This window comes from Dendrobates tinctorius, unplaced genomic scaffold (assembly GCF_039654945.1).
Source record: "Dendrobates tinctorius isolate UK_male_01 unplaced genomic scaffold, ASM3965494v1 ptg000196l, whole genome shotgun sequence".
Classification (NCBI taxonomy): Eukaryota; Metazoa; Chordata; class Amphibia; order Anura; family Dendrobatidae; genus Dendrobates; species Dendrobates tinctorius.
The window spans coordinates 19152519-19178111 of record NW_027361863.1 but is presented as its reverse complement, the minus strand read 5'-3'; the positions used below and the strand labels follow the sequence as shown (position 1 = coordinate 19178111).

At 43.3% G+C, this 25593-nt stretch overlaps 1 protein-coding gene across 1 annotated transcript in view; it reads left to right on the top strand.

Annotated features, from left to right (window-relative positions):
* The window catches only part of LOC141056270 (transient receptor potential cation channel subfamily V member 6-like), a 66346-nt gene that overhangs the window by 14963 nt on the left and 25790 nt on the right, over positions 1–25593 (top strand). Inside the window, exons 4-8 of the mRNA XM_073553012.1 lie at positions 8610–8750; positions 10069–10167; positions 16181–16344; positions 16450–16596; positions 18487–18699. Of these exons, the coding sequence (XP_073409113.1) occupies positions 8610–8750; positions 10069–10167; positions 16181–16344; positions 16450–16596; positions 18487–18699 (764 nt within the window). The remainder of the gene's footprint in view (positions 1–8609; positions 8751–10068; positions 10168–16180; positions 16345–16449; positions 16597–18486; positions 18700–25593) is intronic.

The window sequence follows — 25593 nt, the reverse complement described above, 5'->3', positions numbered from 1 at the left end:
TCCGCAGGTAAAATGACCTGTGCTTTACCTGCAGATTTTGTGCGGATTTCGCCTGCGTTTTTACACCTGCGGATTCCTATAATGGAATGGGTGTAAAAACGCTGCGGATTCCGTACAAAGAAGTAACATGCTGCAGAAAATAAACCGCAACAAATCTGTGTAGAATTTTCCGCAGCATGTGCACAGCAGATTTGGTTTTCCATGGGATAACATGGTACTGTACACCCCATGGAAAACTGCTGCAGATTCGCAGCCAAATCTGCAACATGTGCACATACCCTTCCTCTGCCTGTGCCAACGCTCTCTTCTCTTTCTCTGCCTGTGCCAACGCTCTCTTCTCTGTGCCGCTACGCTCTGCATGCACCTGAGTTTTGTACAGGCCACAATATGTTTTGCGCTGTACACAAGAAATGGCCGTCAGTGTCAGTAAAACTTCAAGGAAATCTATCAGCAGAATTCACATTCCAATCTGCCTGCATTAGCGGACCTGATGAGGCTGGTGAACTGACTGCAAATCCATGTCTGGTTGGCTGGATAATCCTGCATGAAGGTTTCGCTGCCTGAATCTCCGCTGGGCGTTTTCTGAGCGCTAGTCGGGTTGTGAAATTCTCATCTCATAAGGTCCCAGGATTATACAATCATTTCTACAAGCCGTGCACCAACCGGAGGAGCACAGGAGGGAGCGCTGAGTAATTACAGGGGGTGGGAGGGTGAAAGCACAGGTTACACAGCCTGGAGCTGTAATACTCCTATGTCACGGGGAGCGCTGCTCCTGCAGCTGTACATTCTATCATCCCACAAGGGAGAGACCGATGTGAACTACAGCTCTGGAAAGTAATACAGCAGGTAGCTCAGGATCAGTAATGAAATGTTATAATTCTGTATGGAGGCCTATGCGGTGCCTATAATACTGTATGGAGGACTATGCGGTGCCCATAATACTGTATGGAGGACTATGCGGTGCCCATAATACTGTATGGAGGACTATGCGGTGCCCATAATACTGTATGGAGGACTATGTGGTGCCCATAATTCTGTATGGAGGACTATGTGGTGCCCATAATTCTGTATGGAGGACTATGTGGTGCCCGTAATACTGCATGGAGGACTATGTAGTGCCCATAATACTGTATGGAGGCCTATGTGGTGTCCATATTTCTGTATGGAGGCCTATGTGGTGCCCATAATTCTGTATGGAGGACTACATGGTGTCTCATAAATCTGTATGGAGGACTATGTGGTGCCCATAATTTTGTATGGAGAGATACGTGGTGTCCCATAATTCTGTATGGAGGCCTATGTGGTGCCCATAATTCTGTATGGAGGACTACATGGTGTCCCATAATTTTGTTTGGAGAGATACGTGGTGCCCCATAATTCTGTATGGAGGACTATGCGGTGCCCATAATTCTGTATGAAGGACTATGCGGTGCCCATAATACTGTATGTAGGGATATGTGGTGTACTGTATGCTATGCCAGGCCTGCCATTGCTATTAATGATCCCTCTTCTGGATTCTTCTGTTTGGTTCTTGTATGTGCGGTGATGGCGCTGACATCCTTGTGTTCAGACATCTTTTCTCCAAGTCTCTAAATTAAAATGTCCACTAATGTACGGCGAGGGGTTCCGTCGGTCCCCGCAGCTAATCGCACGGGTACCGGGAGGCTTTCGCCGCTAAGACCGGCAGGCAGCAACGCTGCCTGGCTGGTCCGGGCGAATTTTAGCCCCCCCTGCAGATCCGAACGCTTCGATTGGCTGGGCTGTGTAGCATCTACCATGGAACGCTTGTTGGGACAAAGTGATCACCATACCCCCTACGTCAATCCTTGGGGGTGTAGATTCCAAAATGGGGTCACTTTTTAACTTCAAAGTAACACAGGTCAGATTTGCAAAAAAATGGCCTGGACATTAAGGTGAAAACAGGCCTGCGGCCCTAAAGGATTAAATGAATCGTAGTGCGGAAAGATCTGCAGCATATGAACAGCGGTGCAGCTTTTAGTAGAATTAGGATGCTGAAATGATGCAGATTTGGCGTGGGATATATGGCAAAAGAACCCATGGTGTAATTCTGCGGTCTCAAAGCCTAAATGTTGAGTTGTACATTACTGTAGGTGGGCCCCTAAAATTCATTCCCTTGGTGGGCCCTACACACCCCAGTCCGACCCTGGCGAGCACAGTTTTCGAACCTTCTGGAGCAGGCCTGTTAACTCTGGATAATTATTGAGGAAGCACTGCACCACCAGGTTCAAGGTGTGAGCCAAGCAAGGTATGTGTCTGAGTTTTGAAAGGGCTATGGCAGCCACAAAATTACGGCCGTTATCGCTGACTACCTTGCCTGCCTCAAGATGTAGACTGCCCAGCCATGACTCAGTTTGTTGCTGAAAGTAGTCGGCCAGTACTTCCGCGGTGTGTCTGTCGCCAAAACACATCATCTTCAACACAGCCTGCTGACGCTTTCCACTATCTGATCGATAGGGGGACACCTCGTGTGCAACACTGGCAGCTGCGGATGGAGTGCTGCTGCGACTGCGCTCTGGGGATGAGCTTTCGCTTCTAGAGGAGTAGGAGGAGGAGGGTCGAACGCCTACAGCCAACTGTTTCCTATACCGTGGGCTAAGCAGCACAGTCCCACCACCGCTGTCCCCTGTGGACCCTGCATCCACCACATTAACCCAGTGCGCAGTGATGGACACGTAACGGCCCTGGCCATGCCTACTGGACCATGCATCAGTTGTGAGGTGCACCTTTCCACTCACTGATTGCTTGAGTGCATGGACAATGCGGTCCTTCACATGAAGGTGGAGGGCTGGGATGGCTTTGCGAGAAAAGAAGTGGCGACTGGGTAGTTCATAGCGTGGTACTGCGTAGGCCATGAGTTCGAGGAAAGCTGCGCTTTCCACCAACCGATAGGGCATCATCTCTAACGAGATTAGTTTGGCAATGTGGGCGTTCAAACCCAGTGTACGCGGATGAGAGGATGAGTACTTTCTTGTCCTACTCATAGTCTCTGGCAGGGCGAGCTGGACTTGAGAGATGCCTATGGTGGAACTAGCGGTGGACAGGGCGGACTGAGAGAGGGTTGATGATGGTGATGGAGTTGTTGTTCTTTCTGATGGCCTCGATTCAGGCTTTCGTTGATATAACATTGTGATTCCCTGACAGCTTTGGCCTTGCAACGACACCTCAACATTTGCTGCTGTGCTAACCGGTGGGCTTACAGTGGGGGAAACAATGTAGCGTTGCTGACTACCTTCTTTGGGAGCATCTGCACATGTGGTACTTGAGGTTTGGTGTTCCGTCCACGCTTGCAAGTGCATGGTGGTTAAATGTCTAAGCATGCAACTGGTATTCAAATTTTTCAGATTTTTCCCTCGGCTAAAGGTCTTTGCGCACTTCTTACAGATAACCTTGGCCTGATCATGAGGATTTTGTTAAAAAAACTGCCACACTGCACTCTTCCTACTATGGAAGACATTTTGCGTCCTTGCACGCTGTGCTATTTTGACAATCAGGCCAAGCAGTCCAGCAACTTTTTGGCTTTTTGTAACCCGTTTTTGGACTGCTCCGTGCCTGCCAGATAACAGCTGTTGCGATGTCGATGCCAGCTGCGGATGCTCCTCCTCCTCTTCGGAGCTAATGGCAGCGGCACCCTCTTCCTCCAATGGATGCCAATCTGGGTCAACAACTGGGTCATCCATCACCTCCTCTTCAATGTCATGTGCACCTTCCTCTGTGTCACCGTGTATGGTGGTATAGTATGCGGGAAGGGGCACCTGAGTTTCATCAGGGTGAGAATCTAGCTCAGTACACTGTGAGGACAATGCCGTGCTCTGAGTAGTGTTGAGCATTCCGATACCGCAAGTATCGGGTATCGGCCGATACTTGCTGTATCGGAATTCCGATACCGACTTCCGATATTTTTTCAATATCGGAAGTCGGCATCGGAATCAGATGTTCAAAGTTGATTGACAGCCTGACGTCATCATGATGCGCGGTGTGTGCGCATCATGATGCGCCGTCATTTCGGGCCTTCCGGGGGTCTCTGCCGGCCTGCCGGGGGGCTGTGCCGGCCTGCCGGGGGGCTGTGTGGACTGCCCGGGGTCTGTACCGGCCTGCCGGGGGGCTGTGCCGGCCTGCCGGTGGTCTGTGCACCCTGTGGGGGTCTGTACCGGCCTGCCGGGGGCTGTGCCGGCCTGCCGGGGGGCTGTGCTGATGTCCGGGGGTCTGTGCAAGCATCGTCCGATGGGACTACAAGTCCCATCTGGCGATGCCTGCTACCATGACAGTGATTGACACATTAGCCAATGATGGGACAGTAGTAGTCCCATCATCCGGCTAATGTGTTAAATGTTAAAAAAAAAAAAAAAAAAAATACTACATACATACTACATGCATGCTACATACATACTACATGCTACATACATACTACATACATGCTACATACATACTACATGCTACATACATACTACATACATACTACATACATACTACATACATACCACATATATACTACATACATACCACATACATAACACATATATACTACATACATACTACATACATACTACATGCTACATACATACTACATATATACTACATACATACTACATACATACTACATGCATGCTACATACATACTACATGCTACATACATACTACATATATACTACATGCATGCTACATACATACTACATGCTACATACATACTACATACATACTACATACATACTACATGCATGCTACATACATACTACATGCTACATACATACTACATACATACTACATACATACTACATACATACCACATATATACTACATACATACCACATACATAACACATATATACTACATACATACTACATACATACTACATACATACTACATGCTACATACATACTACATATATACTACATACATACTACATACATACTACATGCATGCTACATACATACTACATGCTACATACATACTACATATATACTACATGCATGCTACATACATACTACATGCTACATACATACTACATACATACTACATGCATGCTACATACATACTACATATATACTACATGCATGCTACATACATACTACATGCTACATACATACTACATATATACTACATACATACTACATACATACTACATGCATGCTACATACATACTACATGCTACATACATACTACATATATACTACATGCATGCTACATACATACTACATGCTACATACATACTACATATTTACTACATACATACTACATGCATGCTACATACATACTACATGCTACATACATACTACATATATACTACATGCATGCTACATACATGCTACATACATACTACATATATACTACATGCATGCTACATACATACTACATGCTACATACACACTACATATATACTACATACATACTACATACATACTACATGCATGCTACATACATACTACATGCTACATACATACTACATATATACTACATGCATGCTACATACATACTACATGCTACATACATACTACATATATACTACATGCATGCTACATACATACTGCATGCTACATGCATGCTACATACATACTACATGCTACATACATACCACATATATACTACATACATACTACATACAATACATTCATACAATACATACATAGACATACAGTACATATAACATAGAGTAACATACTTACCAATACTTGTCACATTGTTCCCCGAAGCCATTGTCTTTTACGGAATAAATATTAACATAACAAACCACAAAAATACTCACCCACGATCCGAAGCAGTCCACGAGTGTGTCCCACGACGATCTTGGGTAGAGAACTGCAGCATCAGCTGTTGCTGCAGTTCTCTACGGGCTGCAGGAATCCAATGACGGAAGGTAGGTATCCTTCCGCACTGTATTCCTCCGCCACTTAAAAAATAAAAAAGTCCCTAGTCTCACTTTATGCCATTGCTGCGTGGGAATTTCCCACACAGCAATGGCATAAAGTGAGACTAGGGACTTTTTTATTGATGGGACTACTACTGTCCCATCATTGGCTAATGTGTCAATCACTGTCATGGTAGCAGGCATCGCCCGATGGGACTTGTAGTCCCATCGGACGATGCCTGCACAGACCCCCGAAGCCTGCACAGCCCCCCGGCAGGCCGGCACAGCCCCCCGGAGCCTGCACAGCCCCCCGGCAGGCCGGCACAGCCCCCCGGCAGGCTGGCACAGCCCACCGGAGCCTGCACAGCCCCCCTGGCAGGCCGGCACAGCCCCCCGGCAGGCCGGCACAGACCACCGGAGCCTGCACAGACCCCCTGGCAGGCCGGCACAGCCCCCCGAAAGGCCCGTACAGACCCCAGAGAGGCTGTACAAGGGAAAAACAGGATTTTTCTTATTCCGATACCGGAAGTCCCATAGACTTGAATGGGACTTCCAGTATCGGAATCGGCGATACCGATACTTTTTTTTAAGATCGGCCGATCCATTCTGATCCGATACTTTGAAGTATCGGACGGTATCGCTCAACTCTAGCTCTGAGTGAATGTACCAGCAGAATCATCTATCAGTGGCTGTGCATCAGTGCACTCCATGTCAGATTCATATTGGCCTGGGTAATTCACCATTTCACTTGATAACCCAGGCATGGTATGTGAAAACAGCTCCATGGAGTAATCTGTTGTGTGGCCTGCCGCATCCTTCAATTTTGGTTGGGGTGAAGGACACAAAGAAAGGTGTGGTTCATGACCATGAGCCTCCAAAGACGACTCAGTGCTTTTATTTATTACAAGTTCAGAAGAGGAGGCGATAGAGCTGAAGGCCGAGTCAGCAATGTAGGCCAAAACTTGTTCCTGAAACTCCGGCTTTAAAAGCGGTTTACCTACTCCCAGAAAAGGGAGCCTTCAAGGCCTTGTGGAGCCAGATGATGACGCAGGCTTAACACCTCCTGCATTAGGTGTTATTTTGCTTTTGCCACTACCAGCAGATCCAACACCAACACCATCATTAACAGCTGGCAACCCCCGCCCACTAACACGGCCTCTTACACCACACTTCTTCATTATTTTGAAAAATGTACCCACAATTCCACCCACGATATGGAACTGTAAAACAAGGTACAAGGTGTATATAGGACAGGGGAGAATTTAATTCTCCTACCACTTCTGGACACTGATGTATTGTGTCAGGCCAGTGTATATCACATCACTGTATGACAGGCTGAATTTGGCTGGTGTGAAAAATGTGACATAGGACGGCAGAAATGGATTGTTCTTACACACTTCTGGACACTGATGTATTGTGTCAGGCCCAGTGTATATCACACCGCTGTATGACAGGATGAATTTGGCAGGTGTGAAAAATGTTATATAGGACAGGGCAGGATTGGAATCTCCCTAGAGTGTAGGTCTGTAAGAACGGAACAACTCCTCGACTTATCCTTACAGAGTCACACCCTTAGCTTCACTGTGGCCGTGATAACAGCCGTTAAACGGTACTGAGAGTGCAGCGTGCACGTACACCGCTGTCCGGTGTATGTTAAATTGTCAAGCTCCATGTTTTTTTAGTAAACGGACTGACACACGCTGTCTCTCTATAGTTTTGAATATAATCAAACAGCAAATAGACTAGACTGTTTGAAAAACAGACAAAACTATAAGGTGGAGGTCTGTAAGAACGGAACAACTCCTCGACTTATCCTTACAGAGTCACACCCTTAGCTTCACTGTGGCCGTGATAACAGCCGTTACACGGTACTGAGAGAGCAGCGTACACTGCTGTACAGTGTGAAAAAATGCACGCTCAGTATCTCACCAGGACAAAAAAAAAAAAGCCTTATAAGGCAGCCTAACAACCAACACAGCTGATCCAGCAAAATATAGCCTCCCCTTGCACTGCACAGTGACTGGTGTGTTGTACAGGCAAAATCGCTAGCAGCAGCAGCTGATTTTTTTTCTTCTTCCCTGCCTAACGCTCTCCCTACAGAATCTGCAGCAACCTCTCCCTATGCTAAGATCGGCAGAAGTAAGATGGCGGTCGGCGTTAACGCCCTTTTATACCCCCTGTGACGCCCCCCAAAGCAAGCCAATCACTTGCATGCCCTTCTCAAAGATGGTGGGGACCGCTGCCTATGTCATCACGTTGCCCACAGTGTCCGTTCTTCCTCATTGGCTGAAAAAGGGCGCTGAAGCATGTTTTGAAACGCGACTTTGGCGCTAAAGTCGCCGACCTCGTGGCCGACCTCACGCTGAGGTCGGGTTTCGTTTCATGAAACCCGACTTTGAATTTTTTCGACCTGTTTCGCTCAACTCTAGTTATAACATGTCAGTGTGATTTTAATGTATAGCCAGATATGAATTACCAGCTTTTCAAAGGACACCGGTGCATAAAAATCGGACAGCACTCGCATGGTGCAAGTGCTGTTCATTTTTTTTTTTTTTTTCTCAGTCCAATATCGGCTGAGAAAAATATCCAAATGAGATGTCACCCATTGAATAACACTGGTCCGAGTGCAATCCGATTAATTTTAATATAATGCTGCTCTCGATATACAAGAATATAGCTGTTATTATACTCACTTGTGCTGACAAATCTGTGGTCTCCTGATTGTCACTTGTTTCTCCTTTTCCAGGTCAGACGGCATTACATATAGCTGCTGTCAATCAGAACATGAACCTGGTTGCGTCTCTGATTCGCAGAGGAGCTGATGTCTCTTCACCTCGAGCTACAGGATCATTCTTCGCACTTAGTGATAAGAATCTCTTTTACTTTGGTGAGTGATGGAACGTGAGGAGATCAAGGAGGGTTTTTACTTGCTTTTGTCTGTCTTATGACTCCAGTTGATTGTAGTACAATATTATGGATTATCGACACTAACTGTATCTGTTTGCAGGGTACTTTTTGGTCTGTTCGCGGACACTGGCACCAGAGGCCTCCTTGTCGTCATTGTATATGGATCACCTTGTTCTGTAACTTATAACTTGATCTCATCATCACTGGCTAACTCCTTATTTTTTGTAAAACTCACCATCAGCTTCTTAGCAATTGTCAGAAATGAATAAGAATGACCATACATATATGAATATCAGCCCCACACCGTGATGTTCCCACCTCTAAAGTTCACAGTTGATATGGTGTTTTTGGGGTTATATGTAGCGCCTTTTGGCCTCCAAACACAGTGTGTATTATGGCAGCCAAGTAGCTCAATTTTGGTTTCTTCTGACTAGACTACATTCTCAGTGTATCACAGGCTTCTAGAAGTGTTGTTGGACATGCTTTTGTTCAGCAATGGTGTCTTGCATGGTGAGCATGCATACAAGCCACAGAGATTGAGTGCATTACTTATAGTCTACTTTTAAAAATTGTAACTGCTGATTCCAGGTAAATCTGCAGCTCTCCACAGGTGGTCTTTGGCCCTTGGACAACTCTTCTGTTAATTCTTTTTCACTCTGTCTGACATCTTGCATGGAGCACCTGGATGAGACTACTTTATGGTGAAATGATGGTGTTTCCACTTCTGGATTATGGCCCCAACAGTGCTCACTGGAACCTTCAGTGGTTTAGAAAGTCTTCTGTAACCCTTGCTATCAGCATGCTTTGCAACAATAAGGTTCTTAAGGTCCTTAAGGTCTTGAGACAGGTCACTGGTTTTACCCATCAAGAAGATGTTTCCTGTGTCACTCCTTGATAATGAGACATGTTTTCATAGGATATCAGTTTAACCAGCTGATATTATTTGACAAGAAGTGGCAGGATTGCTTCCTAATTATTGATAGATGTCAGCTGTTGTCATGACTTTCCAGACCTTTTTTTTCATTTATTTCTTGATGTGTTCTATACTTTTCTCCCTTTTGTCATTTCTCATTATTACATGCAACCTAATTTATGGATATCTAAGATTTGGTTTATTTGCCTGTGTAGATTGAATGGGTTGTTACAACATCTTGTGAGAGCTTCATGTCAATCGCACCTTTAGAAATAGATTTAATTACAAAATTGGTGACGTGTTCAATATTCATTTCACCCCTTGTATTAGTTTTATAAGGCACGTCCTAACACATGGATTCAAAATTGTCTAATATTTCTTTTAGGAGAGCACATACTGACCTTTGCAGCATGTGTAGGGAACATTGAGATTGTGAAGATGCTTCTACATCATGGAGCCAACTGCCAGGTCAAGGACTCCTGGGGTAAGTACATTTTGGACCTTTCCCTACAACTTTAAAAATAAGAAAAATGGAGGTCATTTTTGATAACCAATACATTGTCTTTGAATGCTAGTGACTAAAGGTACTGTCACACTTAGCGATGCACCAGCGATCCCGACCAGAAATATGACGCGGTCAGGATCGCTGGTACATCGCTAAGTGGTCACTAGTGAGCTGCCACACAGGCAGATCTCACCAGCGACATCGCTGGGGATTGGGGTCGCTACTTAATTGTCACATTAGGCGATCCTGACGTCCTCCTGTCCGGCTCGTCGCTCGTCTCTCCACAGGAAGCTGACGATGAGAAACAGTCCAGGACGTTCTCGCACGATCAGCGATAACCAGAGGGGGAGCGGGTCGTAGGTAAGTATCAGACACAGCGATATCGCTATAACGTCACAAGTTATAGCGATATTGCTAGCGATATCGCTAAAGCTGGAGTCACACATGGCGACTTACCAGTGATCCCGACAACAATATCAACATGTCAGGATCGCTGGTAAGTCGCTATGTGATCACTGGTGAGCTGTCAAACAGACAGCTTCACCAGCGATCAGCACAGCGATGCCGAGCGCCCGGCATCGCTGTGTTCGTTAGCGCTGATGCCATATCCCTGTAAAAAAATAGAATTAAAATAAAAAATATTGTTAGTCTCATCTTCCGATGTCCCGCGCAGCCATCCCGCCTCTCTCCACGCTCCCGGTCCCAGTGATCCTTTGCACGAATGACCGCGAGACTTCGCGCTCCCGCGAGACCGTGACATTCTCGCGGTCATTCTCGCAAAGGATCACTGGGACCGGGAGTGTGGAGAGAGGCGGGATGGCTGCGCGGGACGTCGGAAGGTGAGAATAACAATATTTTTTATTATTTTTTTTACAGCTGATCGCTGGTCTCCCGCCTGTCACACGCAGCAATGCGTGCTGGCCAGCGGGAGATCAGCGACGAAATAAAAGGCCAGAGGTTTCTTGCAGCGATCAGCGATACCGGCAGGGGGGCCGCTCGCTGATCGCTGTCACACACAGCGATCTCGCTGGTGAGTTTGCTGTTACGTCACAAAAGTTGTGACTCAGCAGCGATCTCACTAACGAGATTGCTTTGTGTGACTCCAGCTTTAGTGTGACAGGCCCTTAACTTGGGAGCAAGGCAGCCAGGCTATTCTGGAAGTGCATCTTTTTATTGGATTACACCCTTTCCACGCAGTCTTTACTGATAAAAAAACCTTTTTGGAAATGCTGAATCCCAGGCAGTCTTATTGTTATCTTTGGTAAATATCAGAATCCCACTTACAAGAGTTTTTCAGGCATTCTGGGAAAGTTGGAAAGTATTCTATAATCTCTAGAATGTTCTCTTTTTTTGTTTTATGGTCTCTTAAGGCCCCGTTACACACAACAATGTCCCAGCGATCCCACCAACGATCCGACATGGATGGGATCACTGGGACATAGTTAGGCTGATCGCTGGTGACCTGTCACATACAGATTCACCAGCGATCAGGACCAGAGAGCAAGCTGGTTTCCAAGGTAAACAGCGGGTATCTAAGAGCCGCGCAGCTGATCTTTGGTCTCTCGATGCACGCTGGCCAGCAGGAGACCAACAATCAAAAAATGGCCCAGGATAATGCTGCACGATCAGCGATACCCGGCAGGGGGGGCCGGTAGCTGATACATGTCACACACAACGATATCGCTGTGACATCACAAAATCAGCGATCTGGCTGGCGATATCGCTGTGTGTGACGGGGCCTTTATTCTCAGTGAGATGTTTTTGACTTCTGTCCCATTGAAATGCTGTCCAAAAATACTGCAACTTGCCAGATCCTTCTTTACACGGAAATCTATTGGCTATCAAAGCTCTGGCCCTTTACGAAAAGAGGATTTATGATGGTCTCTCCACGATTTCACTAGTTTGACAGCACTTTGTGGGGGGAGACATGGAGTATGGAGCATGAAAACACATGGAGATCTACACTGTTATCTTATCTCATAATGGATGAATTCCAAAAGACACAACTGAAGGTGGATTCCTGCTCTTATGGAGCAGCAAGGGAAGAAGAAGGCTAAAAATTGTAATACCAAAGGTTAATTTGATCATCACTTTCTCTTCCTAGTGAGAAATTCAGATTAATATTTTACAAGCATATATAACTTCCTTTGGAACATTAGCCTTTTACCAGCAGCTATGTCCTCCTCTAGAAATTTAAGCCTTTAACAGCAGCTATGTCCTTCTCTAGAAGATTGCTTATTTTGAAGCATCTGTGTATATTCCTCTAATATCTGGGACACACTATACACAGGGACATCTTATTAAATGGCTAATGAATAACAATATTCTGTATAAACTAGGCATTGCTCCTACTAGCCAGTTTCCTACTCCACACTGATGAGGGGCAATACCCCGAAACAGCTGTCTGTGGATGGATACCATGTTTTGGCATAGGTGGTTTCCTTCATTGGAGACTGCCCTTCCCGTGGTTGTTCCTTCCCGGGGAAAGACCTGGCTAGTCATTGCTTGCGTTGAGAAACATGTGATGGTGTCTCCGCGGCTGTTGATTTACATGCTTTTGCATATTTCCCATAAGGGATGGGGGCATTGCTCTAGATCACTGCGTTGAGAAACATGTGATGGTGTCTCCGCAGTGTTGGATGTTGATCTCCATGAGGTCACTCATCCTTATGTTCATAGCCTTTCACTAGGCATTGCTCCTACTAGCCAGTTTCCTACTCCACACTGATGAGGGGCAATACCCCGAAACAGCTGTCTGTGGATGGATACCATGTTTTGGCATAGGTGGTTTCCTTCATTGGAGACTGCCCTTCCCGTGGTTGTTCCTTCCCGGGGAAAGACCTGGCTAGTCATTGCTTGCGTTGAGAAACATGTGATGGTGTCTCCGCGGCTGTTGATTTACATGCTTTTGCATATTTCCCATAAGGGATGGGGGCATTGCTCTAGATCACTGCGTTGAGAAACATGTGATGGTGTCTCCGCAGTGTTGGATGTTGATCTCCATGAGGTCACTCATCCTTATGTTCATAGCCTTTCACTAGGCATTGCTCCTACTAGCCAGTTTCCTACTCCACACTGATGAGGGGCAATACCCCGAAACAGCTGTCTGTGGATGGATACCATGTTTTGGCATAGGTGGTTTCCTTCATTGGAGACTGCCCTTCCCGTGGTTGTTCCTTCCCGGGGAAAGACCTGGCTAGTCATTGCTTGCGTTGAGAAACATGTGATGGTGTCTCCGCGGCTGTTGATTTACATGCTTTTGCATATTTCCCATAAGGGATGGGGGCATTGCTCTAGATCACTGCGTTGAGAAACATGTGATGGTGTCTCCGCAGTGTTGGATGTTGATCTCCATGAGGTCACTCATCCTTATGTTCATAGCCTTTCACTAGGCATTGCTCCTACTAGCCAGTTTCCTACTCCACACTGATGAGGGGCAATACCCCGAAACAGCTGTCTGTGGATGGATACCATGTTTTGGCATAGGTGGTTTCCTTCATTGGAGACTGCCCTTCCCGTGGTTGTTCCTTCCCGGGGAAAGACCTGGCTAGTCATTGCTTGCGTTGAGAAACATGTGATGGTGTCTCCGCGGCTGTTGATTTACATGCTTTTGCATATTTCCCATAAGGGATGGGGGCATTGCTCTAGATCACTGCGTTGAGAAACATGTGATGGTGTCTCCGCAGTGTTGGATGTTGATCTCCATGAGGTCACTCATCCTTATGTTCATAGCCTTTCACTAGGCATTGCTCCTACTAGCCAGTTTCCTACTCCACACTGATGAGGGGCAATACCCCGAAACAGCTGTCTGTGGATGGATACCATGTTTTGGCATAGGTGGTTTCCTTCATTGGAGACTGCCCTTCCCGTGGTTGTTCCTTCCCGGGGAAAGACCTGGCTAGTCATTGCTTGCGTTGAGAAACATGTGATGGTGTCTCCGCGGCTGTTGATTTACATGCTTTTGCATATTTCCCATAAGGGATGGGGGCATTGCTCTAGATCACTGCGTTGAGAAACATGTGATGGTGTCTCCGCAGTGTTGGATGTTGATCTCCATGAGGTCACTCATCCTTATGTTCATAGCCTTTCACTAGGCATTGCTCCTACTAGCCAGTTTCCTACTCCACACTGATGAGGGGCAATACCCCGAAACAGCTGTCTGTGGATGGATACCATGTTTTGGCATAGGTGGTTTCCTTCATTGGAGACTGCCCTTCCCGTGGTTGTTCCTTCCCGGGGAAAGACCTGGCTAGTCATTGCTTGCGTTGAGAAACATGTGATGGTGTCTCCGCGGCTGTTGATTTACATGCTTTTGCATATTTCCCATAAGGGATGGGGGCATTGCTCTAGATCACTGCGTTGAGAAACATGTGATGGTGTCTCCGCAGTGTTGGATGTTGATCTCCATGAGGTCACTCATCCTTATGTTCATAGCCTTTCACTAGGCATTGCTCCTACTAGCCAGTTTCCTACTCCACACTGATGAGGGGCAATACCCCGAAACAGCTGTCTGTGGATGGATACCATGTTTTGGCATAGGTGGTTTCCTTCATTGGAGACTGCCCTTCCCGTGGTTGTTCCTTCCCGGGGAAAGACCTGGCTAGTCATTGCTTGCGTTGAGAAACATGTGATGGTGTCTCCGCGGCTGTTGATTTACATGCTTTTGCATATTTCCCATAAGGGATGGGGGCATTGCTCTAGATCACTGCGTTGAGAAACATGTGATGGTGTCTCCGCAGTGTTGGATGTTGATCTCCATGAGGTCACTCATCCTTATGTTCATAGCCTTTCACTAGGCATTGCTCCTACTAGCCAGTTTCCTACTCCACACTGATGAGGGGCAATACCCCGAAACAGCTGTCTGTGGATGGATACCATGTTTTGGCATAGGTGGTTTCCTTCATTGGAGACTGCCCTTCCCGTGGTTGTTCCTTCCCGGGGAAAGACCTGGCTAGTCATTGCTTGCGTTGAGAAACATGTGATGGTGTCTCCGCGGCTGTTGATTTACATGCTTTTGCATATTTCCCATAAGGGATGGGGGCATTGCTCTAGATCACTGCGTTGAGAAACATGTGATGGTGTCTCCGCAGTGTTGGATGTTGATCTCCATGAGGTCACTCATCCTTATGTTCATAGCCTTTCACTAGGCATTGCTCCTACTAGCCAGTTTCCTACTCCACACTGATGAGGGGCAATACCCCGAAACAGCTGTCTGTGGATGGATACCATGTTTTGGCATAGGTGGTTTCCTTCATTGGAGACTGCCCTTCCCGTGGTTGTTCCTTCCCGGGGAAAGACCTGGCTAGTCATTGCTTGCGTTGAGAAACATGTGATGGTGTCTCCGCGGCTGTTGATTTACATGCTTTTGCATATTTCCCATAAGGGATGGGGGCATTGCTCTAGATCACTGCGTTGAGAAACATGTGATGGTGTCTCCGCAGTGTTGGATGTTGATCTCCATGAGGTCACTCATCCTTATGTTCATACACTATACACAGGGACATCTTATTAAATGGCTAATGAATAACAATATTCTGTATAAACTAAAGTTTAGGCTTCTTGCTTTAAATCAGCAAAAATTTCACTTGATTTGCATTTTGCTGATTTTCTGCTTGTTTAGATGCAGTCTATTTTTAGAAAATTTATGAAAAAAAAATAGGTGAATGATTTCTCCAATTTTTAACATAATTTAAGTTTAGAAGTTTGGCTCCGCAAACAGAACTTTAGGAAATCAGACTATACATAGTAGTGCTGTAGGTTTATCACACATGTGCAGAGGTGAGAGGCAGGTAACACTCATGTGCGATCTTCAAAGACCAAGATGACCCATATATGAACATCCCTGTATTGTACTGTGATTTTTATTTAATTTTTTTTTTTTAAGCAAGATTACCAGATAGCTGGGATGTTAAAAGGCTATAAGAAAACATGTCACACCTCCGACCTCTAAACTGCACAATGGTATATCTATAGTTTTTTATGCTCCTTCCAGGTAACACAGTTCTACACATCCTTGTTCTTCAACCTAACCAAAGTCGTTCATGCCAAATGTTTGACTTCTTCATATCGCAGGATAGTGGGAAAACTCTCATTGACATTCCCAATGCTCGAGGACTTACACCACTGAGGTTGGCCGTCTGTGAAGGAAATGTGACTGTAAGTCAATTTCTTGTTCTCAATCATAATACATGATTGTCACTGAGAATATGTTTTCAGAGACCAGTAAGACATCTGATTCTGCTAAATATCGCCTCATGACAGATGTTCCAGCACTTAATTCAGAAGAAAAGAAAACTCCAGAGGACTTTTGGTCCTGTCACCACCGTGATGTATGACATATCAGAACTTGATTCCTGGGAAGGTCAGCAGTCAGTGCTTGAGCTAATTGCATCATCCAACAAGAGCCAGGTACATAACATTACTAGTTATGATCCCTATTCGTTTTTTGTCATAAAATGCAGAAACCCTTCTGAACACCCTAAACTTAACATGCAGCATGCAAGTGCATGTGTCTACAATAACACCTCATATATAAGAAAGTAATTGCTATAATACTGCCCCTATGTACAAGAATATAACTACTATAATACTGCTCCCTATGTACAAGAATATAACTACTATAATACTGCCCCTATGTACAAGACTATAACTACCATAATACTGCTCCTATGTATAAGAATATAACTACTATAATACTGCTCCTATGTACAAGAATATAACTACTATAATACTGCTCCTATGTACAAGAATATAACTACGATAATACTGCCTCTATGTACAAGAATATAACTACTATAATACTGTCCCTATGTACAAGAATATAACTACTATAATACTGCCCCTATGTACAAGAATATAACTACTATAATACTGCCCCCTATGTACAAGAATATAACTACTATAATACTGCCCCCTATGTACAAGAATATAACTACTATAATACTGCCTCCTATGTACAAGAATATAACTACTATAATACTGCCCCTATGTATAAGAATATAACTACTATAATACTGCCCCTATGTACAAGAATATAACTACTATAATACTGCCCCTATGTACAAGAATATAACTACTATAATACTGCCCCTATGTACAAGAATAAAACTACTATAATACTGCCCCTATGTACAAGAATATAACTACTATAACACTGCTCCCTATGTACAAGACTATAACTACTATAATACTGCCAACTATGTACAAGACTATAATTACTATAATACTGCTCCTATGTATAAGAATATAACTACTATAATACTGCTCCTATGTACAAGACTATAATTACTATAATACTGCTCCTATGTATAAGAATATAACTACTATAACACTGCTCCCTATGTACAAGACTATAACTACTATAATACTGCCAACTATGTACAAGACTATAATTACTATAATACTGCTCCTATGTATAAGAATATAACTACTATAATACTGCTCCTATGTACAAGACTATAATTACTATAATACTGCTCCTATGTACAAGAATATAACTACTATAATACTGCCCCTATGTATAAGAATATAACTACTATAATACTGCCCCTATGTACAAGAATATAACTACTATAATACTGCCCCTATGTACAAGAATATAACTACTATAATACTGCCCCTATGTACAAGAATAAAACTACTATAATACTGCCCCTATGTACAAGAATATAACTACTATAACACTGCTCCCTATGTACAAGACTATAATTACTATAATACTGCTCCTATGTATAAGAATATAACTACTATAATACTGCCCCTATGTACAAGACTATAATTACTATAATACTGCTCCTATGTATAAGAATATAACTACTATAATACTGCCAACTATGTACAAGACTATAATTACTATAATACTGCTCCTATGTATAAGAATATAACTACTATAATACTGCCCCTATGTACAAGACTATAATTACTATAATACTGCTCCTATGTATAAGAATATAACTACTATAATACTGCTCCTATGTATAAGAATATAACTACTATAATACTGCCCCTATGTACAAGAATATAACTACTATAATACTGCTGCCTATGTACAAGAATATAACTACTATAATACTGCCACTATGTACAAGAATATAACTACTATAATACTGCTCCCTATGTACAAGAATATACTATAATACTGCCCCTATGTACAAGAATATAACTACTATAATACTGCCCCCTATGTACAAGAATATAACTACTATAATACTGCCCCTATGTACAAGAATATAACTACTATAATACTGCCCCCTATGTACAGGAATGTAGTTCTGACAATCTTTGTCTTCTATCCTCTAGGCTCATAAAATACTGAACATTACTCCAGTGAAGGAGCTACTGCAAAAGAAATGGAAATCTACAGGACGCCCATACATTTGGTTCCTTGCCACAGTGTATATTTCGTACATGATCTGTGTCTCCCTATGTTGTGCCTTCCGTCCACTTAAGTTGGCAGATGGAAATAACACAGACCCCAGAGACATCACTCTATATGTTCAGAAACCCCTGAAGGTGGGACATATTTCTAATCCTTTTCGCTTTTACTTAAAAATAATGATGCAAGAAATTTGTAGTAAACACGTTTTAGGAAATGAGTGAGATTATCCCACATAGTTACTACAAGTCCGCACCATCTTCCATCGTTGTGATACAAGCAGCGCTGGACACCTGACACTGATAATGACAGCCACTTACATATACCTCCTCCAACTGCTAAGCGCCTAGCAATGGATGTGACAATATCATAAATCTTGGTCTACTCCGTTTCCGATGTATAGATCAGCAAGCCAAGCAAGAGATGGTTGTTAATGTTGACCCATGTTCCGTAAAAAAAAAGGGAAAAAAAACGTCCATATGTTAAAAAATTTAGGTCATGTTATTACTTTATCAAAACCTTTGTCAGTCTGCAAAGCTCATCACAATCATTGGATGACCACACCTAGACCCATATAGCATAAAGAACTCCTAGAAGGGCAATGGAGCGTCACGGTGAGGAAAAACTATGGAGGGCTAGTGCAATATTTGGGTCAGAGTTGAGAAGTAAGCAACAGTCTACTAAAACTGTGCGTTATAATGAGTGTTCCTTTTGCAGCAGAACAATTTTCACTGCATGAGACACTTGGTATAGCCAATCGGCCGGTTGAAAAGAGTGATGGGGGGCGTGGCCTAGGCGCAGGTAATGCAAGTCGCACTGCGTGCGTGCTCCTGAGGTAACCCTCTACAGCTACTGACTACGCACCTATATTTCTAAACTTTCTCTCTCATTCATACTTACTTTTATTCAGCAAGTTGTTTGGCGCATTTTAAGACGTTTCCTGTCAAAATCGGATATACCTAGGACATTTTATCCTGTGGCGAAGACTGCGGCCTGCTAAAATGGCGTCGGTTGATGCCATGTCACTGTGAGAGATCCTGTCTGAGGTAAAAAAGACTCAAAGACTGCCTCTTTTTCCTTTATAAATATTTTATTTTTCACCTTTCATCACATTGGCGTGGATTTATATTCATTTTCCCACAATTTTTTTTTTTTTTTACTTTTGGAGCTTTTATCAATTTTCAGTGACCTTTTCATTATTTTGATATTGCGCCAATTTATTGGAAGATTTCCTCTTGGACCCTCTCTGGATGTACCCCTGATCAACCAGGCGGTTTTAGCCCCCTTTTGACTGTGTTATACCCTGGCACAGCGGGGGTGAAGATCCTGTCAGAAATTTCTCTGGGCGCCATCTTCTGACCTCCAGTGACGTCACCGCTAATCGGTGGGTATCATAAAACCCCTTCTGGGACCTGTGTGTGTGCCCCTACCCAACCGGGGGGTTTTCGCCCCCTTTTAATTTTGTTTAGCCTGGGCACATTGCAGGTGAAGACTTGGACTGAGACCGCTGCAGGCGCCATCTCCCTCCCTATCAGTGACGTCACCGCTGTAAGCGGATTTTTTCCTGTGATCAAATTTGAACTAGACTGATTTTAACTCTTATTTTGGGGCTGCCCCTTGTGGACCGGGGGGTCGGGGATCTCTTTTGTGTGTGCTTTCATTGGACACACTGCTGTGGAAATTCCCCCCACAGATCGCTGGGCTCTGCTGCGCTGCGGATCCTCCTCCTCTGCCAGTGACGTCACTGCTATTCGGGTGGCGTCACAAAATACATTGGAACCCCCTCTGTGACCTTCTATAGGTCTGCCCCTGTCTAACCAGGGGGTTTGCGCCCCCTTTTAACTTTTATTTTGCCTGGGCACATCGCAGGTGAAGATTTGGATTGGGACTGCAGCAGGTGCCACCTCCCTCCCTCCCAGTTTTTCACCGCTATATGCAGTTTTTTTCTGGGCTCAAAATTGAATAAAAATGTATCTATCCCCATTTATGGGGTTGCCCCTGATGGACCGGGGGGCTTTGGATCTTGTTTGAATTTGTTTCACCAGGGCACATTGCCCGAGAAGTTCCTTTGTCAGCTCGCCCTGTTCCTCTATACTCCGGCTGCTCCTCCTCCTGTGACATCATCGCTGGACCCAGGGCCTTCTTCTGAATGAAGTGGAGATCCCCAGCTGCATTGTCCTGACGTGTCTGGCTGTGACAGGCACGGATCGCTGTATATTCCTGCTCCACAGGCTTCCTCACCTCTGCCTGTGACATCGCCTGTCTGGAAGCTGTGGGGGACTGCAGTCGCCGCCTACGGTAGCGGCCATTTTCTTGGTGGGTCTAGTGTTGCAGCTGCTGGGGGTGGCCATTTTCTTGGTGGGTTTGAACTCAATATTTGGTGTTGCTTTATTTGCAGTTCTTGTATTGAAAAGTGTATACACATACTTCATCATAGTGATTGGTATAGGGGATTGTTGCTCATTTAACATAACTAACAAATATACTATATAATTTTTATTTAAAACTAAATAATAAGTTTATAAAGTATAATTATAATATTATATAAATTGGAGGGAAAGAGGAAACAGAAGAAACAATAATATTAGAAATAATAAATAAAACATAATAAAATACAAAAAATTAAATAAAACAATAAAAAAAATTTTTTAGCAAAAATTGACGTTGGGTAGCGGTGGTCCATAGCCGGTCACCTCAAAATAACACAACCCTATACACTTCTGTGACATTATCTCCCTGGTTAATTTATTTAATATAAAGTTACTATTCTACTCTTTCTCAGTTCTTGGTTATATCACTTGGCAAAATGAGACATTTCAACTCAAAATTACCTATGGCTAAAACCACAGATGTCTCTAGAGGACCAAAGCAAAATAAAGAACCCAGGTCTCCTCGTGGTTCTTCCAGGGACACGGTTAATCTATTGAGTCCGCTTAAGTCCTGTTCTCCCATTGACAGAGACTGATCGCAGCTTTCTACCGACAATGTGTCTCTCTCGTTGTCCACACATGGTGCTTGTTTGACAACGTTAAGTGGAGATCTTCCTTCCTCAAATTCTCATACTGAGACAATGGATCTTTCTTCCTCTTCAAAGAGGAAGGGTCCCTCAGGTGGGGGGAGTACGCGGTCTTCCAGTGCCAATTCCTTGGGGGAGGATTGTAGTTCTTCTTCCCCCAACCCTACTCCAAAAAAATCCAGACCGAAACCTGAGGAGTTGTCCGGGGCCTTCCCTGGTGCTACAACCCTTGAGGCATATATGAACACATTAGTTGAAAAACTTAGTGCCAGGATGTGTATCGTCATGGCTAACCAAACAAAGCTTTTTCAAGACACTCTTGAACACTTTACTGCTCTGTTGGATAACCATGAGTCTAGATTGGGGGAATTGGAAAAATCACAAACGGTATCTCTAAAACACCATTCGGAGTCCAAGTCTGAGATACACCAGTTGCGACTTAAATTGGCGGATCTAGAGGACCGCTCCAGCCGCAACAATATTAAAATCAGGGGTATATCGGAAGATATTTCACCCGTCAAGCTTTCTATGTTAGGGGAGTTTTTAGGAGGATGATTCCCAATCTTTCGGATACGGATCTTATCATTGATCGTATCCATCGTCTTCCTAAGCCTCCTTCCATCCCTAAAGACCTACCCAGGGATGTAATTATGAAAATTCATTTCTACCACATAAAGAGAAAATTCAGAATTTGGTCAGAATTAAGAGAGGCTTCCCGGAACCATATCACCATCTAAAGTTGTTTTCTGATCTATCTAAAGCAACTATAGAAGGTCGGAAACACTTTTGATCACTGACCTCCGTGTTGAGGGAGCGAGGCCTTCCTTATAAGTGGGGCTTTCCTCTATGCCTCTTTTTTAATTACAAAGGGAAGAATGCAATTTTTCTTTCATCTGAAGAGGGGTTCCAATTTCTGAAATCTCAGGGTGTCTTGTCCTCTGTTCCTACAGTTTATTCTGCTGGTCCAGGACATGTCACCTTAGCCTATTGTGATGTGTGTCTATGGGTTATCTGATATTATATGATTTAATATTGTGCTTAGCTTGTATATTTGTCTATTTGATATAGGTACTAATGAGGGTTTCCTTAGCCTTGCGCTGCACGGACTTTTCCCCCGGCGCAAGTAGGAGAACCATTTTCTGTGGTTTCCCTCTTAGGGTTCTAACACTGTACAATTTTAAGTTTGTACTTATTATTTGGTTATTTAGTTTTGTAGTGTTTTCTTTTTTTTGACACTTTCCAGCTGGTGATTGTTTTTTAACGCCAATTTTTCTCTTTTTTTTATGGTACTTACATTAGTTACTTATAACGTTAAGGGGCTTAATAGTCCACATAGGCGTTTTTCCTTTCAGAGAGAAATTAATAAATCTGCAGCAGATTTCGTGTGCCTCCAGGAGACTAAATTTAAAATTAATAATCATCCCATGTTTTCCCTAAAAAATTACCCTCATGTTTTTGAGGCCTCGGGTCCCTCTAAAAAGGCAGGTGTCATGACCCTAGTCAGGGACTCCTTGTCGTTCGAACTGCTGGAGGAATTGGTTGATGTGAACGGTCATTTTCATGTCCTTGTCTGTTCTATAGACTCCCAAATTTATACCATTGCCAATATCTACACTCCTACTAAAGGTCAAATTAGGTTTTTGAACAAATTACTAAAAAAACTTGAACCGCTAAAGAGAGGCATTCCTCTATTCTTAGGTGATTTTAACTTGGTACCCGATAATACGCTTGATGCCTCTTCTTCCAGTAGACTTAATTTCCCTTCTTTAAATAATTGGCTTTTCACTAATGAATTTTTTGACGTTTTTCGTTGTCTCAATTCCACTTCAAAGGAATATACCGTACATTTTTTTTTTCTGACTCTCATTTATCTGCCTCTTGTATTGACCTCACTTTGTCAGACGCATTTTCTCTCCCTAGATTTTCCTCAGTTTCAATTGGAAATAAATCTATTTCAGATCATGCTCCTGTTATTGCCAAGTTGGTTGAGGGGCACTCTGTTAGTTAATAATCAGCAGTTGTGGAAGTGTAATGCTTCTATTTTTAAAATTCCTACTTACCATGAGGAAATATCTAAATCTCTCAATTTTTATTTTCAGAAAATATATTTGATCCTTCCAAACCGTTCCTCCAGTGGAATGCTCACAAGGCGGTTATATGAGGCACTCTTATTCGTATTTCCTCCCGTATAAAAAATTTTAACCGTCAAAAAATTAAAAATTTGCAGGCTTTGATTAAGGAGAAAGAGTTGGAATTGTCCTTATCTAAGAATCCTCCCTCTAGCTCCACATCTCTAGCTGATTTATCCCGTCTTCGAAATAAATTAAGGGCCACAATTTTTTCGTTCTATGATTTAGCAGTAAAGCAATCAAAATTTCATTATTACATGTCCCTTAATAAACCCACCCGTTTTATGTTTAATCGAATAAAGAAGCTTAGAGTACGCAACCGAATTGACAAAATTACTTCTCCTAAGGGATTATCCCTCACCCACCCACAGGACATTGCAAATGAATTTGCGAAATATTTCAAACAACTGTATAATTTGAGGTCTGATCCCTCTCTTCCCGCTCCAGTTGCGGACTCTATTAATAATTTTTTATCTTCGGTTAACCTTCCAAAGCTCAACTCTGTGGACACAGATTTTTTTATCTGCTCCTTTTACTGCTGAAGAGATTGGTGACACCATTAATCAATTAAAGTCATATAAAGCCCCTGGTCCCGATGGTTATAGTAACAATTATTATAAGTCTTTCCGCGACATTCTTGTCCCCCATTTAACTAAACTTTTTAATGCCGCTGAGTCCGTTAGTTCCTTCATTAGAGAAAATTTAGATACTACAATCGTACAAATTCCCAAACCCAATACTAATCCTGATCAAATTCTTAATTATCGTCCCATTTCATTAATAAATACTGACCTCAAAATTTATTCTAAAGTTTTAGCTAATCGTCTTAATATTATACTGCCTAAATTAATTTCCACGGACCAAATTGGCTTTATCAAACATCGGCAATCCATTGAAGGGACCAGACGGCTGCTAAATATTATAAAGTTAATCAATTCCCAAAAACTTCCTTCTGCTCTAATTTCATTAGATGCAGAAAAAGCATTTGATCGCTTGAATTGGACCTTTCTCCGATGCTCCCTACTAAAATTTGGATTTAATTTAGACTTTATCACCAAAATGATGGCCTTATATTCTGACCCTCAAGCAAAAATTTACAATAATCACTTTTCCTCCCCATTTCTAATGGCACCCGGCAGGGTTGTCCCCTCTCTCCATTTCTTTTTGCCCTTGCAATAGAACCGCTAGCCCAATTAATCAGAGATCATTCCTCCATAGAGGGTGTTCGAACAGATCATCAGGAGTTTAAGATCAGTCTATATGCTGATGACGTCCTCCTGTCTCTTACTAATCCCTGCTCCTCTATTCCACATTTACAATCCCTTCTTCAAAAATTTTCCTCCCTTTCCTATTTTAAGATTAATGAGTCCAAATCCAAAGTTTTCCAATTTAATCTCACCAATTCTAAAATCAGGAGTATAAAGGATGTCTCTTCTTGGGGTTGGGCGGAGTGGGAAATTGTTTATTTAGGTCTGCGGTTTTCTAGAAACCTTGGATCTCTGATTTCCACTAGATTCCCTAATTGCCTCCATTTCTAAAGGCCTTAATTTTTACGCGGACAAAGAATTATCCTGGTGGGGAAAATGTCTAGTAGCCAAATCAATATTCCTTCCCAAAATCCTTTGTTTTCAGATCCCTTCCCCTGCTTGTTTCCACTTCTTATTTAACTAGTCTGCAGACACACCTTAATTTATTTATTCGGGGAAATAAAAAGCCCGTATTGCTTCAAATCAGTTATACAAACATAAGTTACATGGAGGTATGGGACTGCCTAACATCTCAGCTTATTATTACTCTAATCTTATTAAGCAAAGTCCATGTTGGTGGTCAACTGGCCATATACCTTCATGGGCGGACTTGGAATTTTATTTTAATAAAAATTCCCC